General features: G+C 44.2%; 3 protein-coding genes and 1 pseudogene across 5 annotated transcripts; 1 reads left to right on the top strand and 3 right to left on the bottom strand.

Annotated features, from left to right (window-relative positions):
- ZDHHC16 (zinc finger DHHC-type palmitoyltransferase 16) lies at positions 1-9,259 on the bottom strand. 2 transcript variants are annotated; one of them, XM_016164215.2, is made up of 12 exons: positions 9,080-9,259; positions 5,662-5,699; positions 5,173-5,420; positions 4,817-5,011; positions 4,578-4,666; positions 4,165-4,193; positions 3,398-3,531; positions 3,216-3,263; positions 2,287-2,372; positions 1,561-1,684; positions 1,285-1,355; positions 1-578 (listed from the first exon to the last, which is right to left on the bottom strand). In XM_016164215.2, the coding sequence occupies exons 3-12, from the start codon at positions 5,413-5,415 to the stop codon at positions 464-466; spliced, it is 1,134 nt and encodes a 377-aa protein (XP_016019701.1). In that variant the 5' UTR covers positions 5,416-5,420; positions 5,662-5,699; positions 9,080-9,259; the 3' UTR covers positions 1-463. The 2 variants fall into 2 exon arrangements, with proteins under 2 accessions (XP_016019701.1, XP_016019703.1); XM_016164217.2 differs by lacking the exon at positions 3,216-3,263 and having other exon boundaries at positions 9,080-9,258.
- LOC118604531 lies at positions 6,572-6,690 on the bottom strand (annotated as a pseudogene).
- Positions 9,260-9,409: 150 nt separating the features above from the next.
- On the top strand, positions 9,410-16,031 carry EXOSC1 (exosome component 1). 2 transcript variants are annotated; one of them, XM_016164219.2, is made up of 8 exons: positions 9,410-9,482; positions 9,590-9,705; positions 11,617-11,691; positions 12,679-12,767; positions 13,527-13,560; positions 14,061-14,111; positions 14,237-14,321; positions 14,641-16,031. In XM_016164219.2, the coding sequence occupies exons 1-8, from the start codon at positions 9,410-9,412 to the stop codon at positions 14,745-14,747; spliced, it is 630 nt and encodes a 209-aa protein (XP_016019705.2). In that variant the 3' UTR covers positions 14,748-16,031. The 2 variants fall into 2 exon arrangements, with proteins under 2 accessions (XP_016019705.2, XP_016019707.2); XM_016164221.2 differs by lacking the exon at positions 9,410-9,482 and having other exon boundaries at positions 13,527-13,567.
- A 2,458-nt stretch (positions 16,032-18,489) lies between these two features.
- Positions 18,490-24,626, bottom strand: PGAM1 (phosphoglycerate mutase 1). Its single transcript, XM_016164218.2, has 4 exons — positions 24,437-24,626; positions 21,064-21,338; positions 20,330-20,510; positions 18,490-19,590 (listed from the first exon to the last, which is right to left on the bottom strand). The coding sequence occupies exons 1-4, from the start codon at positions 24,573-24,575 to the stop codon at positions 19,421-19,423; spliced, it is 765 nt and encodes a 254-aa protein (XP_016019704.1). The 5' UTR covers positions 24,576-24,626; the 3' UTR covers positions 18,490-19,420.
- Between the last annotated feature and the right edge of the window lie 1,015 nt (positions 24,627-25,641).

The following is a 25,641-nucleotide window of genomic DNA, read 5'->3' as shown; positions in this document are numbered from 1 at the left end:
TATCTTTAAAAATCAAATACCTTTATTTTTTCTCCCTTCAGCAGCATGTGAGAAGTGGCAGTGACCTCAGCAGTAGGCCTGATATCTTTGCCCTGTTGAGAAGCCAGGATCTCAGCTTGATCATTCAGGTGTTTTCTCAGACAAGTGGAAGAGGTGGCCAGCCCCAGTACTGTAACCTGGAGGTTGGGGTCAGCACCCAGCGAGGTTGCTAGCTGCCTAATCTCCAGTCTTTGGCTGGAACTTCTGTTTGCCTGAGTAAAGGGACATCAGTCCTAGGATTTTTCCACGTCACACTTTGCTTCTGCACTGGCCAGGAGTTAGGTCTTTGAGTTGTCCCTGCATAGTACCTAAGGCAGGCCCACTGGCAATTTTTGCTCAAAGATTCCAAGAAGCTATCCTTGGAGGCCTTGGAGACAACACAGGAAGCAGGACAATGCTCAAGTTGTAGCTGATACAATCCAGCTCATACTGCCATCACAGAGGCTGAGTGAGCAGTCACCCAAGGAGGGGGGTCCCAGCTCATTCCATTCCCATGGGGCAGGTGACTGGAAGGTAACAGCACTCGAGTCAGCCAGTGCCTACAAGAGAAGAAAAAAATGTCTCTGAGTTCCAAAAGTTCATGGGCTTCCTGATCCTCTTTCCTTAGCAAGGATACAGCAAGGTATCTGAAGCTACCTTGGCATTAATCACAAAGGTAACAGAAGTCCTGATTTTCTCAAATAAAAGTGCCCTTTGGTGCCTTGGAGGTCTTTAGAGTTTTTGAGCTAAACTTCTAAGGGCCACTGCAAGCACAGTGACAACCAGAAATATAACGAGGATGGAAAGGGAAGCGGGTAAGTACTTATGGCTGCCTACTTTCTCAGTCACTGCAATTTTAAAAATGATTTCCCCTTGTCTCTTGGGCTGAGGGAGCTATCTTCATTTACTGTTTTAGTATCTCTGTCACGAATAGATTACTTCAATCCCAGAAATTATTGGCTTGAACTCCAGACACTGCCATACAAATAAGAGGTGGTTGGTGGCCGCCTACCCTACCTAGAGATCCCTTCTTGGGAACAGCTTTCTCGGGATTTTATTTTACTTGTAAGCCTTATCTGCTACTTAAATCACAATGAGCAATGATCTCTATTCCTAAAGTCTAGATGTGCACTGTCTAATTTGGTAGTCACTTGCTACATGTGCCTTTTTAGTGAAAATAAAAATTAAAAGTTCAACTTCTCAGTACATCGTCCACATTTCAAGCACTCATGTGGCTGGCTAGTGGCTGTAGGTGTTTTACTTTACCTTCCTGTGTCCACACCCAGGAATAACTTCCAGTTGTCCAAGCAGCCGTAGTTGTAATGATTCCTAAAAACCTAGGGCCAAGAAAAACATGTTTCTACAAAGCCCTTTTACTTTATCCCCTTCTAATTTTCGAGCCTAAACTGGCTAAGCTGAAGCTCGACTAGGCAAGTTCTGGCCTTTTATGATACCTGCCTTAGTTGGCCCTTGACCATGGCCTGTTTACAGAATGGCAGCATCAGTTACCCACCCACAGCCCCAGCCCTCAGCCCTACTCACTCTGCCCTTGGCCTGCAACCGACGTCTCTCCTTCCTGTTGATGTGCCTTTCGATGCTAGTCTCTCCTCGACTGATGAGAACAGCATGCCATATGGTTAGGGCACCCAGAGCAAGTGCCACAGAACTAAGAAAGGGGACAAAGATTGGTGGGTAGCTTAGAGAGGGTTATAAGCTATGTTTGAAATTAAGCTGAGCAATAATGATTGGCAAAGGACCTCTCTGCCTAAGTCTAATCTCACAGACTACTCACCCTAGATGAACTTTTATTGCACTATGTCTATATAAAAGCATCAATGAAAAAGCACCAACATGTGCCAAGAGATTTGTATTTCTTAAAATACTAACGTTTGGGAAACTGGAGGGTAGTAAAAGCACCAGGGCCGGAGTAGGATGGCACAAAGTTCAGATTCCAGCTCTACCATTCCTAGCTCTATCATGAAACAAATCACTTCACCCCTCTAATTTTCAGTTTTCCTCATCTATAAAATGTAGTCACCTACCATTTAGGTAGGAGTTTAATTTATCTTGGCACATAACAAACAACATCAATACTTTTAAGTGTTCCCTGCCCCAAAATGCTAAAGAAAATGAAATACTGACTCTTTTCCAACCTAAATGAGACTAAGAAGAGCAGCATTTCACACAGGGATAGGTCCCTGTGGGGACCTAAAAAGGTTTTTCTGAAGCTGCCCCTCCCTTAAGCTGTCCAAAATTAGAGTTGTATACCTGCACAGGAACCAGAGGTAGACAAGACTCTTGTGAGTCACCCTTTCTCGGAAAGAGAAGGTGGGTGGTGGGGTCTGGTGATAAGTCTAGAAAAAGAAAACAGCAATGTCTGGCTCATTTGCTCTGTTGATCTCTATCAGAGCCCCCAGCACCTTCAGGCAGGGAAATGATCCAAGCCCAGGATGAGAAAATAGGGGGTTAAGCCACAGAGGAGTCAGGGTAGCAGCCAGATGGGTGGATCAAGCCCGGCGGCATCATGTGAACAAACACTGGGCAGAGCAGGTCTGAACAGAATGGCAAAGCACAGGAGGAGCCGACCCTGGGCCTTTAGATCTGACAACACAAATGGGGCTCCAGGGGAAGCCACGCCACTCCCCAGCTAGAACTCCTTCACTGTGTGGCTGCACTCCTCAAGAGTGTGGACCAGACCCAAACTTACAACATAATGACTGAGCTCCGCTAAAAACCAAAAGAGCAGCAGAGGTACAATCATTAGCCCAAGATCTGCTCAGAATAAGTATTTTTACAAGGCATGGGGAGAAGGGATGATCCAGACGCAGATGCAGACAGACCGGGAGTAAAGGATAATCAGACTGGCCAAGCTTGGTATCTGTCCCCTGGAGCCCCAGTACACAGACTAACACAGACTCCTTGCTGCTCAGGCCATCACCAAGGCAGAGTCCTTGCTCAGCCCAAAGAAGGTGAAAATGGGATAGAGAGCCAAAAACTGTCATATACCAGGGACTTCAGCGTGCCCTTGGGCCACTTAGTCTACCCAATGCAGGCAGCCTTCCAGAACTCCCTTGATCCAGTCTCAAGCTGCCCCATCAGCCAGTCTACAACTCAACCAGTGGTGGGCCCCAGTTGCCTCTGCAACTCTATGGCCCCTGGCCTGAGCAGCAGGAGGCAGTGGGGTGGAGACAGCCCACCTGGTTGGCAACCGCCTGTAGTTTGTTCTTGTCGAGCTGTTTCATTTTCTAAGGGGATGGAAAACAGTGCTGGTTATACCCTCGGACCTCTAGCATGGAAGTGCTACCAGCCCCACTCCTTAGGGACAGATTCCACCCCAAAGTGCTCCACTGAGCTGTCCCACTCCTAACTATGGGCTCACCTCAATGGCAGCATACGCCTCCCGGAAAAGGTCCCAACTTCCGTAGCTGCAGTAGACACAGCCCAGAGTCATGAAAAAGCAGAAAGAGAAAAAGTACCGATGGTTGTAGTGGCCCACACAGTTGTTTAGCCAGGCTGGTGGGGGAAGGATTAAGGACAAGATCAAACACACGACTTCAGGGTGTCGGGCCTCCATGGTTCATCCTCATGTTGTGACTATATCACCCAAGCCCAGGGCTCCCAGTCACCAAGAACTATTTTCCAAAGGCAGGAAAATAAGGGACTTTCCAGAGGTTGAGGTGAAAGTACTTAAGCTTTTCAAAAGTCCTACCAAGAAATCAGGAAAACTGAAATCCCTCAGTAAAGTACTGAACCTGCCAGTACTTCAACCTAGTTGAGGTTAACCATACATCTGTATGAGACAGCAGAAGGAGACCAACGGTTCTATCTGGTATACCCAGTGGACAACCACTGAAGCCCAAACACCTCTTTCCATCCAATAAATGTTAGCATGACAGTCTACAAAAGAAGGAGCTGTTAGAAGAGATGTCTTGCTCCAAGGAGATCTGTCCCAGAGAACCTGAAAGCCTCCTACTTCCCCCAGGAGATGGTCAGCCCCCGCAGCTCCTCTTCCACTAATTTCTCATGAACCCAGTGTTCTCTGTAGGGTTATGCGAGACACCTTAGTTTTGTGGCCCTTAACCCTGTGCAGTGCTCTGGAGCTAAAGAAGGCAGCAGCCTCAGGCAGAAGAGATAATAAAAGGATACGGCAATGATGATCCATCTTCAGCACACACCTGTGAGGGAGGGACACAGGCTCTGTTACGGTGGCCAAGGTTCTTGAGATGTCAGTGCCAATCCTTTCCTACAAGGACCAGCATCCTGCTGAGGTGGAAAGGGCACAGACTTTGAAGAGAGCCAGGCTTTACTTCAAACCCTGCTTCATTGGCTACATGATACTGGATAAGGTAATTCATCTCTCTGAACCTCAGTTTCCACAAGTAGTGATAATGACTAACTTACAGGACCATCCTGAGGACCAGGTCTCATGATACAGAGGGCACAGCGCCTGGCATGTGACAGGTGCTTCATAAATGTCTTATCAAACTCCAGGTCTGTGTTTTGTCCTAGGGCTAAAAAGGCCACAGCTGGGGTTCACAGACAGCAAAACCAAAACCCACCTATTGCAGATGCTGCAGTGGTGTGTTCGGGCTGGCTTGGGGTAAATGCACTTCTTACAGATGGAGACTGTTGCGATATCATTCCTACCCTGTGCAAAGAGAAAAGCATCATGACAACTACGGCAGCACCAATTTTCATACCTCAAAAGATACCAAGGCACTCTCCCTCCTCACTGCTGGGTGGGACTGGCTCCCAGGACCTGCGGCCCTCCCTCCTCCAAGCCCCTGTAGGGACCCACCTGGGGTGGATATCCAGGTGGAGTGGTGATGGCCTGGTAGTAATGGAAGACGATGAGGATCAGGTTCCAGTGACTATAGAAGAAATGCCAGCAGAGTCGTGGCACTGAGTAGGTTCGAAGGATGAGAGGCAGGACACATAGGTAGGCAATTGCCACGATGGAGCTGGTCAGCACAATCACCAGCACCACAAATACCTGCCAACACCAGTGAGGTCAGGTGGATGCAGTGAGAGAGTCTGCCAATGCCCAGAGTAACTCAGGAATGTCCCTGGGGTAGGGGCTGGTATGGGTTCATCAGACACATGTCTCTCTAAACCCCAAAACATCCCTCTTCCTGTTCCCTAGGCATCACTCACCACTCCACACCAGCGGATCATGTTGTCCACCAGCCAGTAGATGGGCTCAAAGGCAGCATCGACAGCAGTGTCGCTGCCCCCAAAGGAGTTGTAGAACAGGGAACGCAGGCAGACCTTGCCATAGCGCCAGCGCTGTACCAGGCCCCGGAGCAGAGGCGGGCAGCGGCGCCTGGAGCCCAATAGCAGAAGGAGGCGCAGGCAGAGGCGGGCAGGGCCCAGCAGAAGGCTCCACTGGCCCCGCATGGCTCCTAAGAGAGAACACTATTGTGAGTGGCCAGCCTGGGTCCTGTCCCTCCCTACCCTAACAGTGGGGAGAGCCTGAGCACCAGTTTAGAGGCAAACACCTAAGATTAAGGCCCAGCTAGGCCAGTCACCAGCTGTGGGAAATAGGAAAGTCACTTCACATCTATGGAATGTGTGGTGCCAGTGTCTCAACCCATTACAGGAGGTAGGGTCTGGAGGATCTGAGCGGGCAGAAATCATACTTACATCACGTGGTTGTACAGCAAATCCAAGATGATGCACACCTAGAATAAAGAGCCACAGCAAAAAGGTGAAGGAGAGGTAGACAGCTCCAAGCCAAAGTGGGGTCTTTGGAGTTGTCTGTGTAGGCAGGCCACCGGGTGGAACACAGCTAACGTGCACAAAAGTGCCCACTGTGTCTCTGTGGTCATGGCCACTGTAGCAGAGGTTTCCCGGGGTCCTTACCTGTCCTGGCCCATCAACCTACCTCCTAAAAATTGCTCTTGACCAAGGAACAGGCCAAGTGGCAGGGAGACATGCACAGCATGTGGACCCTGCACCTACCTCTGAGTCTTAGCTAAAGATACTTATCCTTCCTACTCCCTCTGGGCTGATGTTATAGGCCACCAGACCCAATCTGGTAGCATGAGAGTCCTGTCTCCTGTCAGGACAATTCAACTACCCCCTATGTGACATAAGATGCTTCGTTCTCCAATTCCAGTCCCAGCCACATCCCAAGGATACAGAAGCCAAGATAACTTCGGGTATTCAGAGAAGAATAACACTACCAGCAGTAGAAGAGGGGCCTCTATGCTGGGCTCATGAAGACCACAAGGCCTGTCTTCTCAGTTGAGTTTTCCCAGCCCTGTTCTAGCTGAACACTCAAGAGCCTTCTCTGTAGTTGTTGCCCTTGGCACCAAACTTCTCAACCAGTCTTCCCAGCTCTTTAGCCCTTTGCACAGTTCCTCTGCAAGTACCTTTATCTCCTCTACATGGTTTCAGCCTCATCCAACAGCCACAAGAGGTCAGCTGCCCATAAAAGAAGACAGATTCTTTTTTTTTTTTTTTTTTTTTTTTAGGTGAGGCAACCCTTGGTTGACTTCACAGATTGCAAGGACTCTGTCAGTTTACAATACCTATTTAAAATTTTTTTTTATGCCTACAGCATCTGGTATTCCTAAGTGGTCTCCCATCCAAGTACTAACCAGGCCCGACCCTGCTTAGCTTCTGAGATCACACTGGATCAGGCTTGTTCAGGGTAGCATGGCCATAGACAACACAGATTCTTTCGATGATAGTCTCATCAACTCTGCAGATTAAAGTCCTTAGCAGAAAAGAAATTATCTGATTTTCCCCGAGGACAAGTACTGTCCTCAGCAACTCCAATGACTTATTTAACAGGCAGCTCAAAACCCAGCAGAAACTGGAGGAGGCTGCTCCACTGTAGGGATAGTTTCAATTCAGTAACTGGAGCAAGGTAATCCCCTTGCAAACTGGCTCATCACCACAAGAGGCCTGTCAAAAAACCCCACTTAATTACCTTCTTCCATAAACCCTGTAATGACCTAAGGGAAAAAGAAATCCAGCAGAAAAGGCCAGCAGATAAAGACAATTCAATAGGGACCTACTCTCTGCACCAGGATAAAGACACTGGTCATTTTCATTATCATCACCTCCTAGGAGCTAGAGAATTAAAAGGCAGTGTAGAAGAGAGAAAAAGGAAAAGTTCAAACTTCCTAACTCCTTTGTGTTGGACCGCTATTGTTTGGAACCATGATTTGGCTTAAAGCATTAATTTCCAAAATAGTATACGGCCACCACAATCAAATATAAGAGGGAGATAAAACATTTTACCCCATAACAAATCGAGTGACTTCGATTGTCCAAACCACTGTTCATTCCCTTACTATGGTTAATAAGAGTTTCCTATTTGCTAAAATACTTTTTATAGCAATAGCATGCAAATAAGACACATTCCTCATATGTCATAAACATGAATTATAGAGTATCCCTCCTATCTACAAAAAAAAAAATCTTTCTTCTCAGTTTCTCCACTTTCTGGTTTGTTCACAACCACTTCTAGAATTCCTTAACTCTACAGAAAATGCCTGCCTCAAGAACTAGACTTACCAACTCTCATCTGCCCCACAACTTGACTACTTAGGGTTCAATTCCGCCCTTAAGTGGTTCTGTGACCTTGGGCAAATTACCAAATTCTGCCAGGACTCAATTTCCTTGTGTTCCCATTCAGTGAGGAAATAGAAGTAAATGTTAAGGTCCCTTCCAGCTCTAACCCTTTATGATTCCACGCATACACTTGGTAAAGTATAAATGAAATGTTTACAAAGTGCTTAGCACAATACCTGCCTCATGGATGTGCTCAATAAATACTTGTTGAATGAATGACCTGGGATGCAGAAGTGGAGAGGCTGGTCAGATGTCTATCTGTCCTAGCAATTACAGCAAGGACATTCCTGCCATTAGGATAACACTGAGTAAGTAAGTGTCTGCTGCTATCATTCTTCTTGTTAGAATGATAGCATTTAAGAGCTAGAAGGCGTTTTAGAAAACAAGTCCAATCAGAAATCAACCCAAACATGTAAACCGAAAGCTTGTAGATATAGAGCCTCAGAGGAGATTTGAGTAAACAAAGACTGAAACCAAGCCCCTACTCATTTTAGCTAGTGAGGTATAGGGGCTATGAGGAAGCCAGGGAAGAGATATGTAGTCTATGGGGCCATAACTGAATATACGGAGTTGTCATTTCAGGAAATTGAGGTAAAGCAGAATTTGAAAAACTGTGTATCGGCGTGGGGAGGTAACCAGAAGGAACAGAAGAGGAAACAGGGCAAAGCACAGCTTCACTATCACCCCAAGAACAAACCCTGAACACTCTGATGCCTCAGTAGTAACCACAGGCCATAGTGACATCTGCCACCAGATTAGAGCGGATTGCAGGCCATGGCACTCTCCTCTTCCCAAGGCTCTAAGTCACCATCTGTTTCCCAAGGGAAAAACTGGATAGAGGTGGGGGCGTACACAGGAAAGGACAGATTCCAAAGCCACCAGAAGAGGAAACCGATGAAAGTCGTAGCAAATCTCATTTGGACAAAGATGCTGCTCTCAGGGTGTTCGCAATCTCAAGCTGCAGGTGTCAGTTAGCAGTAAGGGCAGCATTTTATTCATGTGCAGACTTCCCTTCCAGACTAACATGCTAGGAAAAGAAAAAGTTAAGGATAGGCCCACACGACTCTTGAGAGTACCCGACAGTCAGAGAAGCTGCAGTTACAAAAACTGGAAAAAGGTTTTGTTTCTCAGTGTGGGTGACATGGTCAAAGTGCGATGGACTGGAAGTCAAAACTTTGGGCTCCTCTTTGGGCTCTACCTTAAACTATCTTCGACACACTGGGCAATTTAAATTTTATCTCTGGATCTGAGTTTGCAAATCTGTGAAATGGGCGAGATGGGTTGGTTGACCTCCTTCCATCTTCGCGAGTTACGGCTGCCCGGAGGGTGCACTCTACCCAGCTAGAGCTGGACGCGGACGCGCAGGGCTGGGCGAGCAGAGAGCAGGAAGCCGGGCTCACTGTAAGGCCCCGGAACAGGGCCCGACCCTAGAAAAAGGGGCAGTACTGGAGAGCAAAGGCCGCGGCTTCGCTCTTACCTGCCGCCTGCTGACTCCCCAATCAGCCAAATCGATCCCGCGGCCTCCGCTCACTGCCAACCGGTCCAGCTCTGCGCCCCGGGCCGGCCCGGCTCAATCCAGCCAACCATGACCCGCCGCCCACAGAAACATCCTGCAGACATGGACCCGCTGAGAGCCCATTCTCAACCACAGGCGCAAGCGCAAGCGCCAGCATTCCGGAGCCCCGCCCCCGGACTCGCCCCCAAGGCAACCTGGGAAATGTAGTTTACTTTTCATAAAGCATGCCAGTGGTCATGTGACAGATGCACCAATTGGCGTGTCTCTTACTGATGAACTGGATTTTGGCCAATGAGAAGTCCGCTTTGTTTTTCTCGGCGTTTGGTGGCAGCCATGGCGCCACCCGTGAGGTACTGCATTCCTGGTAAGTGAACGGTACCCATAGCGAATCCTGGAGAGGGACAGAGGAAGGAAGGCTAGATGGCCAACAGCTTCTGGGCGTCCGTGGCTGATACAATGTTTTTTTTTCAGGCGAACGTTTGTGTAACTTGGAGGAGGGCAGCCCGGGCAGCGGGACCTACACCCGACACGGCTACATCTTTTCGTCGCTTGCTGGCTGCATGACAAAGAGCAGCGAGAACGGCGCGGTAAAGAGGGCGGTTTCCTGTCTCCTCTGTCTCTGCCTTTCCCTTAGGCTGACCTTGATTCTGCGGTCCTTAATAATACTGCGGACGCGTCTTGAGTTTCTCACCAGTAGAAGAGTTGGTTTCTTATGTTTCATCCAGCTGTGGTCCCTGCTGCTGAGCATTTATTTAGCCTGCACAGACCAGTTGTGCTGGTTTCGCTTGGTTGTGTTGCTGACACTCAGGGGAGGAAGTTGGAGGAAGAACAGAGGCGAGCTCAGCCCTTCAGTGCGCTGAATCCTGTCTGAATCTTCTCTGGCTTCATCTCTATCCCCACCTCACTCTGCAGTCTAGTTATATACAGGCTTCTTTCAATGTCGCTAGTGAGCTAAGTTCTCTCCTACCACAGAGCCTTTGTACAAACGCTGTCTGTACAGAACACGCGCCTCTCCTGCTTAGCCCATTGAATTTCTACCTATCCTTCAGATAACCTAATTCTGACTTTCTCAGGGAGACCTCCTAGACCCATTAGATGAGAAAAGGAGTTTTGTTTTTTTATTTATTGTTTGTCTTGTTAAACACTCACAAGGAATTGTATCCCTTTCCTTTCAAGCACTTGTCTCAGCATATAATTAAACACTCAGTAGTATGTCCCCATTAGACTCTTTCCCTACTGGACTCAAGATCATTAAAGCAGGCCTCACCACCATACCTTCAGCGCCTAGCACAAGATAACTGCTCAATTATTGCTTGTTGAATGCATGAGTAATACTATGCTCCGTAGTTCCGGAGGCTGATCTAGAATTAACTCAGGTTCAGATAAGCAGCCTTTGAAGGAGCAGCTTAAGGACAGGTAGCAGAGTAGAAAGAAGGTACTGGCAAACTAGACCTTGATTCTGCTTTAGGTAAGAAACAAACTCTCTGGCTCTGGGCTCTTCCTCATCTGTAAAATGAGAGGCTTTTTATTTAATCAGTTTTGGGAATGTCCTTAACATTCCTAAGTTTATTTCAGAGATGTAGATATCTGTTGAGCATGTTCATGTGCCAGGCTAAGTACTGACCTCTAGGAGTATGGTAATGAGCCAAATACACATGGTCTTTGCTATTAAGGGGCATAGCCACAAATCGTAAACAAGTAAAGGCTCAAATGAATATATGGTTACAAAGGAGATGACTGCTTTAAAAGAATACTACAGGGTATCATGAGAACATATCATAGGCAAATCCATCTTAGTCAGCCGAAGTGACATTTAACAAGAATCTGAAGGATACATAAGAGTTGGGTGGGTGGAGAGGACTCTGTCCTGGCAGAAAGAACAGGTTAAACAGAGTTTCTGAGATAGGAAGAAATTCAGTGAGTTGGTGAAACTGGAAGAAGGCAGGAGAACTGAAGCATAGTGAATGAAGGAGAAATTAATGAAAGATGAGGTTCAAAAATACTATCTAATTCCGACATCCAATACCTTGCTCAAAGAGAAAACTACAAGTATTCCCTTGAACTAGAAGTAAACAAGTATGGCCACTATTATATAACATAATTTGGAAATTCTAATCCGTACCATAAAAAAGAAATAGAAGCAGTATAGCTTTGGAAGAAAGAGTCGAATTATCTATGATTATAGGTGATATAGTTGTATACCAAGAAATTCCAAAGAAAATAACCAAAAACTTGTTAGAACTAATCTGAAATGGTCAGATTATGTCTTCTAGCAGCATTCTTCCTATGGCCCCCTTGGTTCTCCTACTTTCTAAAATGTCTAAGGCTTTCTGCCCTGGGCTACAAACGAATCTGTAGTCCACCTGTCCTCGTGATTTCAGTTGTGGACCATGGCATTTATATCACTCTCAAACCACAAATACCTGTACCCAAACTTAGCCAGGATACTCATGTGTTGTTGGTTTTGTTTTGTTTTGTTTTGTTTTTTAATTTTGTAGCTTCCTGTTGTGTCTGTGATGAGAGAAACAGAGTCCCAATTACTGCCAGATGTGGGGGCTATTGTCACCTGTAAGGTAAGTTAGTCCTAACCTCTCAGCTTAGGACAACCATCCAATGCTGAAATGATCATTGTAGGACTGCAGTGTTCAGTATGGTAGCCACTAGCCACATAGGGCCATTTAAATTTAAGTAAATTAAAATTTTAAATTTATTCATTAGTTACACTAGCTGTATTTCAAGTGCTTAATAGCCATATGTGGTTAGTGGCTGCCATATTGGCCAACACAGAACATTTCTGTCATCACAAAAGTTTTACTGGACTGTGCTTTTCTAGAGATTTCTAGGATAATGATGAATGTAGCCAAGTTCAGGCTTGCATAGTTTTTTCACAGAGCAGATTCCCTGAGTATGTAGTTTTACCTGTGTCTAGGAAACAAGCACAGAAGGGAAGTATGGAGGCCTATTTTTGAATATCTGAAGTGAGACTTCTTTCTGCAGAGAAGCAAAAGACTTTACTATTATAGCATCCTTATTACATGTAAAGGGTTTTAAGGTGTTTCATGGGAAGTACAAATTAATGCTATAATGATCAGTAACTGTAATATATCATCCCAGATTAAATTAACTTCGAGTTCTTAGTTTCTTTCTTTATAAGTTGCTCCAGTGGAAAATCTATGTGTGACATGACTGTGAAAATAACTGGTGAGGTGACGATCCAGATATGCAACAGCTAAAATGTAGACTTAAATTCTGTCCGCTTATACAGGCCTTTGTTAAAGGTGTAGATTTGCTATAATGCCCTGTGTCTATTTATGTTAGACTTATGTATTTTTTAGAATCCATACCATATTATTTCCTTTAATTCCTGCAGTAACTCAGTTGGCCAGAATGGCTCTTAGCTGTTTTTTATCTGTCACTTATGCAGAGATAAGTAGGAGTTACTATACTTAGGAGTTACTTACTATACTTGGGTGAAAATCCTGGTCATTCCTAGTTTATTGCTGCCTCCTTGAGCTGACAACTGCTAACACTCTAATGATGATCTTTTCTCTATTTCACAGGTCTCTAGTATCAATTCGCGCTTTGCCAAAGTACATATCCTATATGTGGGGTCCACACCACTTAAGAACTCTTTTCGAGGAACTATTCGGTAAGAAGTGTTCCTATGTTCAAACTTGCTTTAGCACCTCGAATGAGATTGGAATTTTTAGGAATAATTACACTTGCTACTCATACTTATCCTCTTAGTGCTTCGATTCACCCCAGGTAGTATCCAAAGAAAATACTATAATATATGAATTAGGACAAAAGGAAAATTTAATTAGATAGAGCTTAAGAATACAGCAAAAAAGAATTGTCCTAAGCTGGAGATTAGCAGTATAGGATGATTCATATCAGAGTAGAAAGAATTTTAGGAAGTACCTTCCTTTCCCAAATTTAATATAAATTAAACCCAAGGATTGTAGAACATTACAAAGGTTAATGTGTGAAATGGTAGATTTTTTTTCCCCTGTGGCTTCTTTTGAGAAGGGACAATTTTTGTGAGCCAGGTAATTTAATTTCTGAGGCCCTTTGCAGCTTCACGATTCCATGTGATTCTATAGTGCTTCTGTTCAAGCTCTCCTACAGCAATAAAGTTCCTTATCTTTCTTACCAAATCTGATATGCTTTTCTATAATCAGATGTATTGATACTGCTGTTCTGTGTGATCCAAGAATGGGAAATGTGGTTTTCTCTCAGTGAGGCCTGATGATGCTTCTCTACCCTGCTCCTTTGCGTGACAGCTGGATCCCAATTATAGCTTGTTCTCTCTACTCGTGTAGCTCTTTGTCTGCTGGACAGCTGCAGGATAATTCTTTTTCACAGATAATTAATTTTTCTGTTCATTTTTTCTGTTCTTTTTTTATAGCAAGGAAGATGTCCGAGCTACTGAAAAAGACAAGGTTGTTGGTTCGTTCTTTTTTTTTTTCCTATGGCTTTGGGAATCTCAATCCTTTTAAATTATGCCAGTGAATATCAAAGATCTGTGGGAATAGAGTCCAAAAAATTTGAAAGTGTCCCCTACCGGAAAGTGTTGAATTTACCTTACTGTCACTTTCCATATGATTTTTGTTCATTCTGTTGACCAGAGAGGGGCTAGTTTACTCTTTGCTTTGAAGCCAGGTATTTATTCATTACTGTTCCCTCGGACTTACCCGGGACCCTTTCAGAGCCATTTATAGTACCTTTTGCTCAAGTCAGATTCCTGATCAGGTTACTGGATCCAGAATCTTTCATGTATATGATGATGCTATAAAAGCAATAAAAGTTGTTGATTGACTTGAGTAATGATGACTTATACCCTCTGGTATTAGAAAGTGGGCTGGCTGTACCAGAGGGGTTAATGGTTTCGGGTAGACCAGATCTAGAGCTTTCACGTAACATTCCTGTTCTTTCTTTACAGGTTGAAATTTATAAGAGTTTCCGCCCAGGTGACATTGTCTTGGCCAAAGTGGTATCCTTTATTCCCAGCAGACTTGTCCTTTGTCAAAAGAAATGGAAGTAGAGAAACAACTGAAGTGGCTATGAGAGGGAAGACTTATAACCCTTCATTTTCCTTCACCAATATTATGTGACCAGATCTCCCTAGGTGATGCACAGTCCAACTACCTCCTGACCACTGCTGAAAATGAGCTAGGGGTGGTGGTGGCCCACAGTGAAGCAGGTGAGTTGGTTCATGTTTCCACATGCTTACCTATTGTTGGGAGCTATGGTTTAATCCATTGTTCTCCCTTGTTTCCCTTGTTTTATAATTGTTTAGGAAGCTGTATGAGCGTAGATATTTACTACTGAGATTAGAATGATTCTCCTTATGTAAATCTTATGTATTCCTCCGTAAGTCAGTGGAATAAACAAGTTTTTTCTTTATGAGGTGAGGTTCACTAGGTAGTTTGGTGACACTTCACTTCATACCCAGCTGAAAAGAGAAGGATCTCAGGCAAATATTCGGGGTACCAGCTCCAATACCAGCTTTTCCCTTTTAGGTGTCCAGATGGTTCCCATCAGCTGGTGTGAGATGCAGTGCCCTAAGACCCACACCAAAGAATTCCGAAAAGTGGCCCGAGTACAACCTGAATTTTTGCAGACCTAAGAAGTCACAGTTTACCCCCAAGGAGGGGTAAGCTGTTTCCAAGAGTATATGTATGAAAGTTTCAGTAAGGTGCTGTTGTCTTTATTCAAACATTTGGAGTCAGCCAGCAACCACCTTTAGAAAAGTCTGCCAGAGACTTCCTATGTAGGTGAAACATTTTTCTTGTAAACCTTTCAATGGATTTCATTCTCTTGAGTGAAAAATTTCTCTTTTGGAGGCTCCATAAACAAAATGTATAATGTTGGAAATAGCCTCATCCTCCTGACAGTCTTATAAATATATGTATTTTTTTTGCTGTGACAAAAAAACAAAAAACCTTTTTTATTAAAAGGATTTTATGGTTTCTGTTGTCTTGAATAGGGAAAGGAATCTAAACTGTGTCATGATTTGGAGCAGAAGGTTGCCTGATGGCACCCATTAACTTACATGTGTCAAGTGCTTGCTTGTTCTGGACAAAGCCTAATCTCTGATCTTTTTTTTTTATGTTCTCTTTTAAACACTCTGCTCATTGAATACTTACATGTGTCAGGCACTGGGTCAAGCACTTTCCCCATTTAGTGAGGTTATAGTTTAGTAAAAAACAAAGGACACATGGTGATTCAGGTAGCATGTTAGTAGTTCTGAAAGTAACTTGGTAAACACTGTAACTGATATAGTGGGTACTCTAGGAAATGTTTTTTAAATCTGAATTGAAAAGAGGGACAGCACTATCATGTGAGGTGGCCAGGCAAGGATTTGCAACATGAGGTAAAAGAAATTAATGAGAAAAGCGAAGATATATTCAAGGCAGAAAGGGAAGCCCAGATGAAGGGCAGAAGCAGGAATGAACACATAAGTTTGAGAATGAGGAAGGCATGAGGGTTAGGCATGGAGAAGTTGCAGAGAGAATAGAAGGAACAATGAATTATGTCACTCCTTGAGGTGTTATTCAAGGAGCCACTGTCTTCTCTGTGTTGTGACAGTGGTTGAGGGTAAGCTTTGGAGTCAGCTCAACTAGATTTGCATCCTCTAGTTCTAGCCTTGAGCAGGTTAGGTGGTTTTTTTTAATTGAAATTTTTGAGATAATGGTAGGTCCACTTGTAGTTTTAAGAAATGATGCAGAGATACCTTGCACACTTTGCTGAGTTTCCCCCAATGGTGACGTTTTGCAAAATTTTACTATTAACAATCTGGATGTTGACATTGATACTTGAGCAAGTTACTTTTTATTTGTCTGTTTCATCTGGAATAATATGACCTTATAAGATTATTATGAGGAAGAAATGCATAAAAGTGCTCAATATATGCCAATATTGTTATAGTTTATTATTATTATTATATGTCTGATTACCTTCAATGAAGTACCTACTAAATGCTAGACCATATGCTGGACATTTAGATGTAGCTTGTTTAATCAGTCCCTTATTGGTAGGTATTATAAAACCCTGCAGATTTTTCTTTTACAATGCTACAGGGAAAAGCCATCTTCCATATATCTATGCATGCCTCTGATTCTTCTATAACACATTTCTAGAAATGAAATGCTGGGTTAAAGAATATGCACATTTTAAATTTTGGTTAGATTCTCCCTCTTATCCTGTAAAAAGATGCTACCAATTCTCTAAAGAACATTAGCCATTTTATTTATCTCGGAACTTCAGTGACCCTGGAAAGTAGCAATCATTTCCATTTTACAGAGAACTAAGACTTAGAAAAATTAACTTGCCTTAAGTCCACAGACATCAAGTGGCGGAAGTGTTCAAACCCAGGTCTGTCTTACTGTAAAGCCCAGGTGTTCTGTACAGGTGCCTTTTTCAAGCATTGAACAGAACAGTGGGCATGTAATTAAGAGGCTTTCTAAACTGACAATGGTTCATTAATTATGAGTGCTTATTTTACATCATTTAGTAAATATATATTGAACAATTACTTTGCCCACTACTATTCCAGGAACTAGGGGGTAAATCAGTAAAGAATCCTTTTCTTGTGGAGCTAACATTTTAGTGGGGGAAGACATAAAGAAGAGCATTTAAAATAACTGGGTTATAGATTATAGCCTTCTCTGATTACTGCAGGCCAAGTTAGATGTTCTTATCCTTAACCATCCAATAGTGCCTTACAAGTTAGTTAGGTTCCTGTTCCCCCTCCTAGCCTGAGTTTTTATTTAGGGCAAGATTCTCTTACCTTCGAATCTCCAGTTCCTGGTACTGTGACTCACACATAGCAAATGCTCAATAAAAAATTTGAGTGCATTCAGAGCGGACTGAACAGCTATACCAAAACAACAATGTTTAGTGACAGTGATATTTGCTAATCTGAAATTGGTTCTAGAAGCAAGAATATTCTTTGTGCCTAGGAACAGTAGTTCTCAGCCTAGGTCATGTAAACTTCAAAATTGCCTATAAAGCTTTAAAGGTGGAGAAATAAAAAAAGAAAGAAACCAAGTGCCCTATTTCTGCTCCTGAATTTCAGGGGTGAACCCAGAGCAGATGGTTGGGTTTTTCCTAGCTCCTTGAGTGATTCTGATGTGCTTTCTTGATTAGAAAGCTCTGTCTCTGAGGGATAGTAAATGTTGTCCTCCTAGTGGTAATGGTAAATGATGCTGACTGTTATTTTCCTGCCCACATGGCAGTTCTAGTCAGAACCTTTCCAATTGTAAGGAATGGAGACTGCTGTAAACTCAAGAGATGTCAGGACACAAGAGTAGCATTAATCCTAGCTGATCCAGTCTGACTTGGGTCAAGAGCACTTATTCAAACAAACCTACCAACTTGGTTTAAGATTCAGTACAGGCTAAGCAAACTAACATCCAGCAGACTGTTGGTGACTTAAATTACAAAGATCTTCCTAGGGTTACTTTCTAGGGTAGATCAAATGAAAAAAACTAAACCTGAAAAGCAAGATGCTTAAAAGTACTTAAATTTAAAAAAAAAAAAAAAACTTTGATTTAGTGGAACTAACATCCTTCATCTGGGTTTCAGTGTTTAGTAGTACACCTTTGGGCAAGTTTCTACATCTTTTGTGGCCCATTTCTTTTTCTGTAAATGGGATACCAGCCCTTTGAGAGCTTGTCAGGATTAGAGGTTTTGCATGTAATATGCCTCACCCAATGGCTGGCAGAGAGGCGCTTAGGAGCTTAATAGATGTTACTTCTTCCTAACAGAAGAGAAAGGCCTTATGGGTTTTCTCACATTCCATTCCAGTGACCAGAAAAGGTAAACGCAAGCTGTGCCCTTTCCCAGTTTTGTTATAATTTAATTATACTCCTTTTTCCTTGCATCAAGTCATGGTATGAGGTTATATGTAATTTTTGAGGATGTTAGTAAGTTGACTGACAGGGTTAAAACTTTAGAGACCAAAAAGAAAGGTGTAAATCAAAGCTACAAGTTACTAATAGAAAAGGAAAGGCTCATTTAAAAAATCTGGTCAAGCCTTTACCTTACTCTAAAGAAGACATAATAGTTTCAGAATTTGATATTCCAGTTAAGGGGTACTGCTCAGCACTACTGAGCAGAAGCTATATAGAGGCAACAGGTACAGAGAGCTCAGGCAGAAAGACTGGCCTACCCTGATCCTCATCTCTTCAACCTGAGAAAGAAAATCTAGTGCTACAAACACAATTTTGGATCCAGCTGTATAAGGTTGTGACTGGTTGTCATAAAGTACTTAATACGTCATATAAGAACTTGGGTAATAAGAGACATTTCAAGTTGAATGTTCAAGATGATTTCCTCAGATGAGATATTACACATCAAACAGAAAATATTGCACATCACTCCTTTATTATACTGATCTGGAAAAAAGATTTAGTAATTATGCTCAAAATGTGTACTGAGCCCAAGTGGCAGGGCCAAGCAATTGGGACATGATTCAGAAATCAGTGAAAAATACACCTGGACATGATCAAGAGACATTTCACTGCCATAAAACAATAAGGCAGGGGAGGGATTCTAAAACACAGCAGGATGAATTTATACACCTTACAAGTCAAGGTGCTTATCCCACACTGGTGTGAGGAATGGCTTATTCTGTGATGACCACATGTGGGAATATTTCAACTGCCACTAGAAATCTCAGGTGGTTTTTTTTTGTTGTTTTTTTTGTATTCTCTATATATATACTATCTTTTTTTGTAAAAGTAAATGGAACACGTAAACATTTAGGATTGATCCCAATCTTCTGGAGCCAGCTCCTCTAGGGTCAGGGAGGAAATATTTTGTTTGAATCACCATGTGTTCATCTTCCACTGGAATGACTAGAGCCCCCCCAGTGACAAAACTACGGAATAGTACAGGAGTGGCTCCTGGGGACACAAACAGGCTCTCTTGCTTCTCCTTATTGGTCACATTTTAGCATGACTCCTCCCTATCTACTACTCAAGCAGGCTCTTAGTAATAAACAAAGCACTAGCAAAAACCGGAGTTACTACTTTTCATCTCTCTTGGATAAGGTCTTCCCTCGCTTAAACTGAGGACCCATGCCCCAGGAGTGAGATTCTAACTAGACTGCATGAAGGGAGTGGGTGCGAGTGGGTGCAAAAGACAAAATGGCTAAAATGAAACTGGGAGCCACTGGTCTCCATCTGCAGCTACAACTTAAGATGCCTACAGATGTGGTCAGTGTGACATGTGCAGAGGAGAGATACAGAGGAATGGGATGGCCAGGGAGGGTGTCCTTGGGAAAGTAGTCTGCCTTTACTTCTTAGCCTTGCCCTGGGCAGCCACAGCCTCCATGGCTTTACGTACGGTCTCTTCATCTCCCAGGAACTGCATGGGCTTGATGGGCTTCAAGTTCTTGTCCAATTCATAGACAATAGGAATACCAGTTGGCAGGTTCAGCTCCATGATAGCCTCTTCAGAGAGACCTAAAAATACCCATCATAATCAGCCAAGCAAGAGAGGAATCCACACCACCCTTCCAGTTTACTGTTTATCTTCTAGGTGACAAATGGCTTTGATAGGAATTAAACCAAAACACTCACCCTTTCTAATATTTGTAATAATAGTAACGATCTGTGTTATGAATCAAGCACCCAAGTAATGTCCCCAATACTTACTTCTCAGCCACTACAGTTTATCTCTTCCAAGTGGGACCAGAAGCCCACAGCAAAGCAAGACTTAATCTCAAAAATCCTATGTAGTCCATCCAGCTGGCCAAAAATCAGCACATCTGGGCCTCTAGGCCGAGTGAAACAATTTAAGATGCAAATCTGAGGTTCATGTGTGAAGTTGTACCAGGTTGTGATTAAGGAGGATTTTTTATCAGTAGTTTCAACTGGCAATCCTAGTCTAGAAGTGGGCATCTCAAACTTTAATGTGTATCTGAATCACCCGAGTTGACAGATACAGCTTCTAAATCAGGTCTGAAGTGGGACCTGAGGTTTTGCACATATAGCAAGCACCCAGCGTTAAGGGCGCCTCTGCTTCTGCAGAAGACACTGAGAAAAGTAGAGGGCTTGTTTCTACTAGGAATCAATTTAGACTATCTCTAAGACTATCAATGTGTCCAGCCCTTTCTGGAAGGTCTCCTTCCTACTAAGTAAGTCCCTGATTAGCGGCAGTTCTGGTTTATCCCTTGAGGGCCCCTCTGAGAAATGTACATACCCTCCAAGTGCTTGACAATGCCCCGAAGGCTATTGCCATGGGCTGCAATCAGTACCCGTTTCCCCTCCTTGATCTGGGGAACTATTTCTTCATTCCAAAAGGGCAGAGCTCTGGCAATAGTGTCCTTCAGACTCTCACAGGAGGGTAGCTGATCTTCAGTGAGATCTGCATACCTTCTATCCTAAACAACAAAACATCCAAGTTCATCAATTATTAACAGTTGCATCTATTTTTCCCTTTCATCCCCTTGGGGGTCAAAGTGATGGGTAATAATGCTCTCTTCCCTGGGCACAGAATGCAGCTGAGATCTTAAATGGGATAACTATTATCCTGCCCCTCCCTACCCCATCACCCACTACTGGAAAGATTAATAACAGTTCAAATGAACACATAACTTAGAAAAGGAGGGGGGAAGTAGACTACAAGGCTCTTCCCAATTGACTTTATCTTGCAAATGGCTTAGGACAGCCCTAGGGCTACAGATGGGCTGTATAAACTATGACAGAGGAAATATAAACTAAAGGCCACAAATTGTTTTTAGATAAACAACATAAATGATCAACTAAATCTTTTCACAAGTGAAGGCTACTCCTTGGAGAAGAAGGGTTACAATTAATTAAATATCCTAAATTATAAATTTGGTGGGACTAGGCAGACACTAATAGAAGCTAAAGAGTGTGGCCCAGATTCTAATTCCCTGGTTCTGGGTGAGCCAAACCTTAGTATGTCCTTACCTTACTGATGTTGCTGTAAAAGGGATGGTCGGGCTCCATCGGAGGTGGTGGGACATCATAGGAGCGCCTCCAGATCTTTACCTGGGCCTCACCATGCTTGGCAGCAGTTTCTGCTTTATTAAGGCCAGTCAGACCCCCATAGTGCCGCTCATTGAGGCGCCAAGTCCTCACTACTGGCAGCCACATTTGGTCAATGGCATCCAACACTGTCCAGAGGGTCCGAATTGCTCTCTTCTGCACTGAGGTGAAGCAGATGTCGAACTCATAGCCAGCATCTAGAAATTTTAAGTTCAAAGTGATAAGCTAATCAAGTCCATTCTAGAGCCAGAATTTTCTTACATATAAATCTCCTGTACAGGTAGTCCAAATGAAAATTATTTCACTAAATATTTAATTTTGTATAACAGGAAAAAGCAAATAATAATAGCTAATATTTATAAAGGGCTTACCACCCGTCAGGCACTGGACTAAGTACTCTGTATATGTTTTATTTAGTCTTCATAACACTCTCATGAGGTTACGATCCTTACAACCTATCTTATCAGATGAGAAAAAGACTAGAGAAGTTAAGCAAATTATGCAAGGTCACAGACAGCTATTACCTGAGAGAGAGTAAAATCCAGGTGTGTCTGACTCCAAAATCCAACTCTTATCCACCATCTCTAGCTAACTCCATATTTTCCTAAACCCTAAGATCCTGATGTTTGCATTTTAGCAAAACTGTCACCTCTTATTGATAATTACCAATATATTTCAGTCCTCTAACCTCTGGTCTATGAGAAGTGAGATTTTGAACTCCCAACAATCAGGACATAGCAAGAACTCCTAGAGGATGCTGATAAAACTTCTGTTTATTGCATGAAATTATATTTTTACTATAGTGTGTAAAAATCACGTCACAATCTCTTCATCCATAGTTCCTCTCTGCTATAGTCAAAGCACCAGCCTATTCCTAAGTCCCCTGGGAGGAATGTGTGTGTGTGTGTGTGTGTGTGCGCGCGCGCGCGCGCGCTCATGCCTAGGCCAACTGTTAAACCAAGTTTAGGAGAAGCCACTTAACTGGTGAAAGCCAATGCTATGTACTGTGTAATTCATATATGAAAGAATCTCTCCTCTACACAGTAGTTATTGAGTGATAGTCAAGAGTTGTGTTGGCCCAACCAGTAGGTTACAATGATTAATCTCCATATTTCATCAAAGAGTCTTCTCCCTCCCACTCTAAGGGGGAGATGGTCCTTATGTAGTGAGCCAGAAGAAACAGTTGTTTTCCTCCATGAAGCTACAAAGGCCTCTTTGAAATTCAGCACTTTTCTGCGTACTGCTTCATATTGAGGTTGCCAACAGTCATTAATAAAATGTGAAGTGAATTACCCTGCTAGTCATTCAGTCAAGAATGAGGCCTATATGAACTACACTGATGGGGGAAGGGAAGATTAATCACTAGGAAACCACCACCACCCACAAGGGAAAAGATGACAGATCTCATCAGTATGCCTCAGGACAAGTCCTACTAGATTCAGTTACCATCTCCTCCCTAACCTAAAGGGAAGGAAAGATGCCTCAATAAAAGGCTGAGTCACTGGGAAGCAACGACCCATAGTGCAAGCCTCAGCTCCCTTGAGGAGAAGCTACTGGCTGTTTCACTGCAATTATTTCCACTTGCAACAGAATACACAAATTGCATACACAAATAGGTCCCCAAGGAGAAAAGCCAGTTCTCCTTAGGACTCTTAACAGAGAACTCTAAAGCCTCTTCTTTAACTTGCTCATCAAGCAAAATCTTAGTCTAGGAAACTGCCAGGGATGGGGCTTGACAGTGTGGTGTGGACTCCATCCTCCTCCTCCAGGAGTAAGACTGCCTGGGGAAACTGTTTTCACTAACTTCCTCCTGAAATCTGATTCAAGAGTCTATAAACCCTACTGTTATGTTACTGAAAGCTCCAGTAAAATTAATAGATTTTGGGTCTTTTCTATTATTAGATTATTCATAACGGTCATCATTCAGTTTTCACTTTTAGCCTATAGTAGATATTAAGGTTTTAAAAAAGATTTTTTAAAACTAATGCTACCAACATTTACTTAAGTGAAATAGGAGCTGTTATTTTAAAAGAATACAAGTTTGAGAGGACAGTTACAATTTCTTTGTCCTGGGCTAATCATCCGAAAACCACCACAGTTCTTCCTGCCAGGCAGCAGGAGAAAATGGCCTCCTTTACCAGCACTTTCCCTTTCTTGGCTCTCCTAAACAGTATAAGGTCACACCATGCCATCCCAAAATATTCACACACTCTTGCAGCAAGATTACATGTGCCAGACTTTCCAAACCTTGGCTTCATTTCAAAAGGGTCTACAATGAAGGCAAGAAGCTACAGAGAGCGAGCTGGAGCCAAATACTTGCTCCACATCAACCAGGCAGCAGTAACCCTTTTAAATGACTGTTTCTTTGTCCAGAGGTTAGAGGGGAGCACAAGGCCAGATGTGCCGAAATCATCAGTGAAGGCACTTCCTCAGTCCAAAGATTCTTCGACTGGCTGGCAGCAGGGACTTCAAAATCACAGAGACCTGTATGCCACGCGGGGTGATCCTACCTAGGCAAGCTTATCTCACTGCCATTTCCACCTTCACCCAGCGTCCTTGGCCAGCTGCCTACCAGTTCCTCACATATACCCTTTATGGCTAAAGTGCTGGCCTAGGAATAAGAAGGTATGACCTTGCACAAGTCATCTTTACAATCCTCACTCCCAAATATAAAAGAGGGCCTGGGAGGATTGAGAAGGAAGGGCATAAAACTTGTATATTTAAATCATTCATTCATTCATTCACTCAGTTATATTTGCGGATGCATTTTGGGCACAGGGATTTGTGGAATGCTGCTGAGCAGCAAAGACCTACACAAACAAGCACGTGCATTTCTGTGTATCTTGATGCCTGCCGAGCCCGCCAGTGCCTCATGACTCCCCCCACAGCAGCGTGGCCTGCCGCTTCACTAGGACCCGCAGCAGCCTTTTGAGAAGGCTTGGTTCCAGCTGTTGGAAGACACCGGGCATCAAATTTAGCAACCGGTCCCCGAGTTACTAAATGCTCAGACTAGAAATAGCATTTCGCAAAGCGGTGTCGTGGACAGCGCAATGAGCTGCGGGGCGACCTCCCGGGTCCACTTCCTGGCGCAGCCCCTCACTCTACTGGGTGACCTTGAGTAAGTCGATTCCCCACACTGGGCCCATTTTCTCAATTGCAAAATAAACTGCTGGTGAGATGAAGCTCAAGGTCTTGGCCCCCTCCCAGAGGGCGCAGGGGCGAGCGAGATGGCTCTGACCAAGAGACGCCCGCCGGGGCCTTCGCACCCCCACCCACAGTCCGGCCCGCTCCGCACCTCGCAGTGCCTGCCCGCCGCGCTTCGCCTCCTCGTGCCCCGCCGGGCTCAGGTCGGCGTCGTACCAGCCGCTGAAGCGGTTCTCCAGGTTCCACGCGCTCTCGCCGTGCCGGATCAGCACCAGCTTGTAGGCAGCCATGGCGGCAGCTCTGAGTGCGGTGCAGACTGAGATTCCGGAGTGGCAGTCCGGCCCCCGGCGCGCCTGCGCGCTCGCGCCCCACCTCCCGGCTCCGACCCACTCGCTCACCCTAAACCTTTCCACTCGCTAGGGGCCGCCGTCCGCCCGCCGGGTGTGCGCATGCGCCCCGTGCCGGCGCTGCGACCTCCGCCGGAAGGGGGCGCGCTCCCATACACCAGGGCGCATGCGGCCTCCGCAGTCTGCCCCGCGTCTGCCGCGGCAGTCACGGAGCGCACGTAAGCGCTTAGGGTGGTGCGACCTTTGCGCGGCGGTGGGAACTGTGTGCGGGTCGCAGTGTTCCAGAGCCACCCTGATCTCGCGGCGTAGTTGTCATTCATTAGCCATTCGTTGTAATAAAATGACCCTATCATCCCAATCCTGATCCTCTGGCCCTCCCAAAGAAAGTTTAACCTTGGCTTTTCAGACTGAACTTTTTGTCCCTCTGCCTTGGTCCTAATCTGTGCTCTCAGTCTAACTCCTATCATATCCCCTTTCTCCTCCCCCTGCATTCTACTTCTATCCAAGATTGCTATGCTCTTGTCCAGTCGGGGTCGCACATTTCTGCATTGAGTAGGAAGTGTGAGTAAGGAGAAATCTCAGTTCAAATACGTCTTTTTCTGGTTAGCTGTGCGACCTAGAATGAGTCACTCAACTTATCATCCTCAGTTTCCCCATCTATAAACTGGGACAATAATGACATTTATATCCACCTAAAGCACTGCTGTGAGAAATTAAATATGCACTTGTGCTTCGCCTAGCAAATAGTCATAAATATAACAAGTATATCATTAACATTAATAAATATCATTAGCTGTGTAATAAAGAAGGCAAAAACGATTTGATAAGGGGCACCATTTCAGAGGGTGGGAGTCTGGGGCTCCACAGACAGACTTCCCTTTCAGGATGCCTGGTAGAGATGAGTTAGTTACTGGGATTGGAACTAGGCAGATAACTAGGGTACTTTGGGCAGGAAGCCAAGGGAATCTGTGCTACAAGCCTTAGAAAAGGAGCTCAGGAAGCCTACTTA

The sequence above is a fragment of the Rousettus aegyptiacus genome, unplaced genomic scaffold (assembly GCF_014176215.1).
Source record: "Rousettus aegyptiacus isolate mRouAeg1 unplaced genomic scaffold, mRouAeg1.p scaffold_m13_p_6, whole genome shotgun sequence".
NCBI lineage: Eukaryota > Metazoa > Chordata > Mammalia > Chiroptera > Pteropodidae > Rousettus > Rousettus aegyptiacus.
The sequence above is the reverse complement of the archived record's forward strand: the minus strand, read 5'-3'. Positions and strand labels throughout refer to the sequence as shown.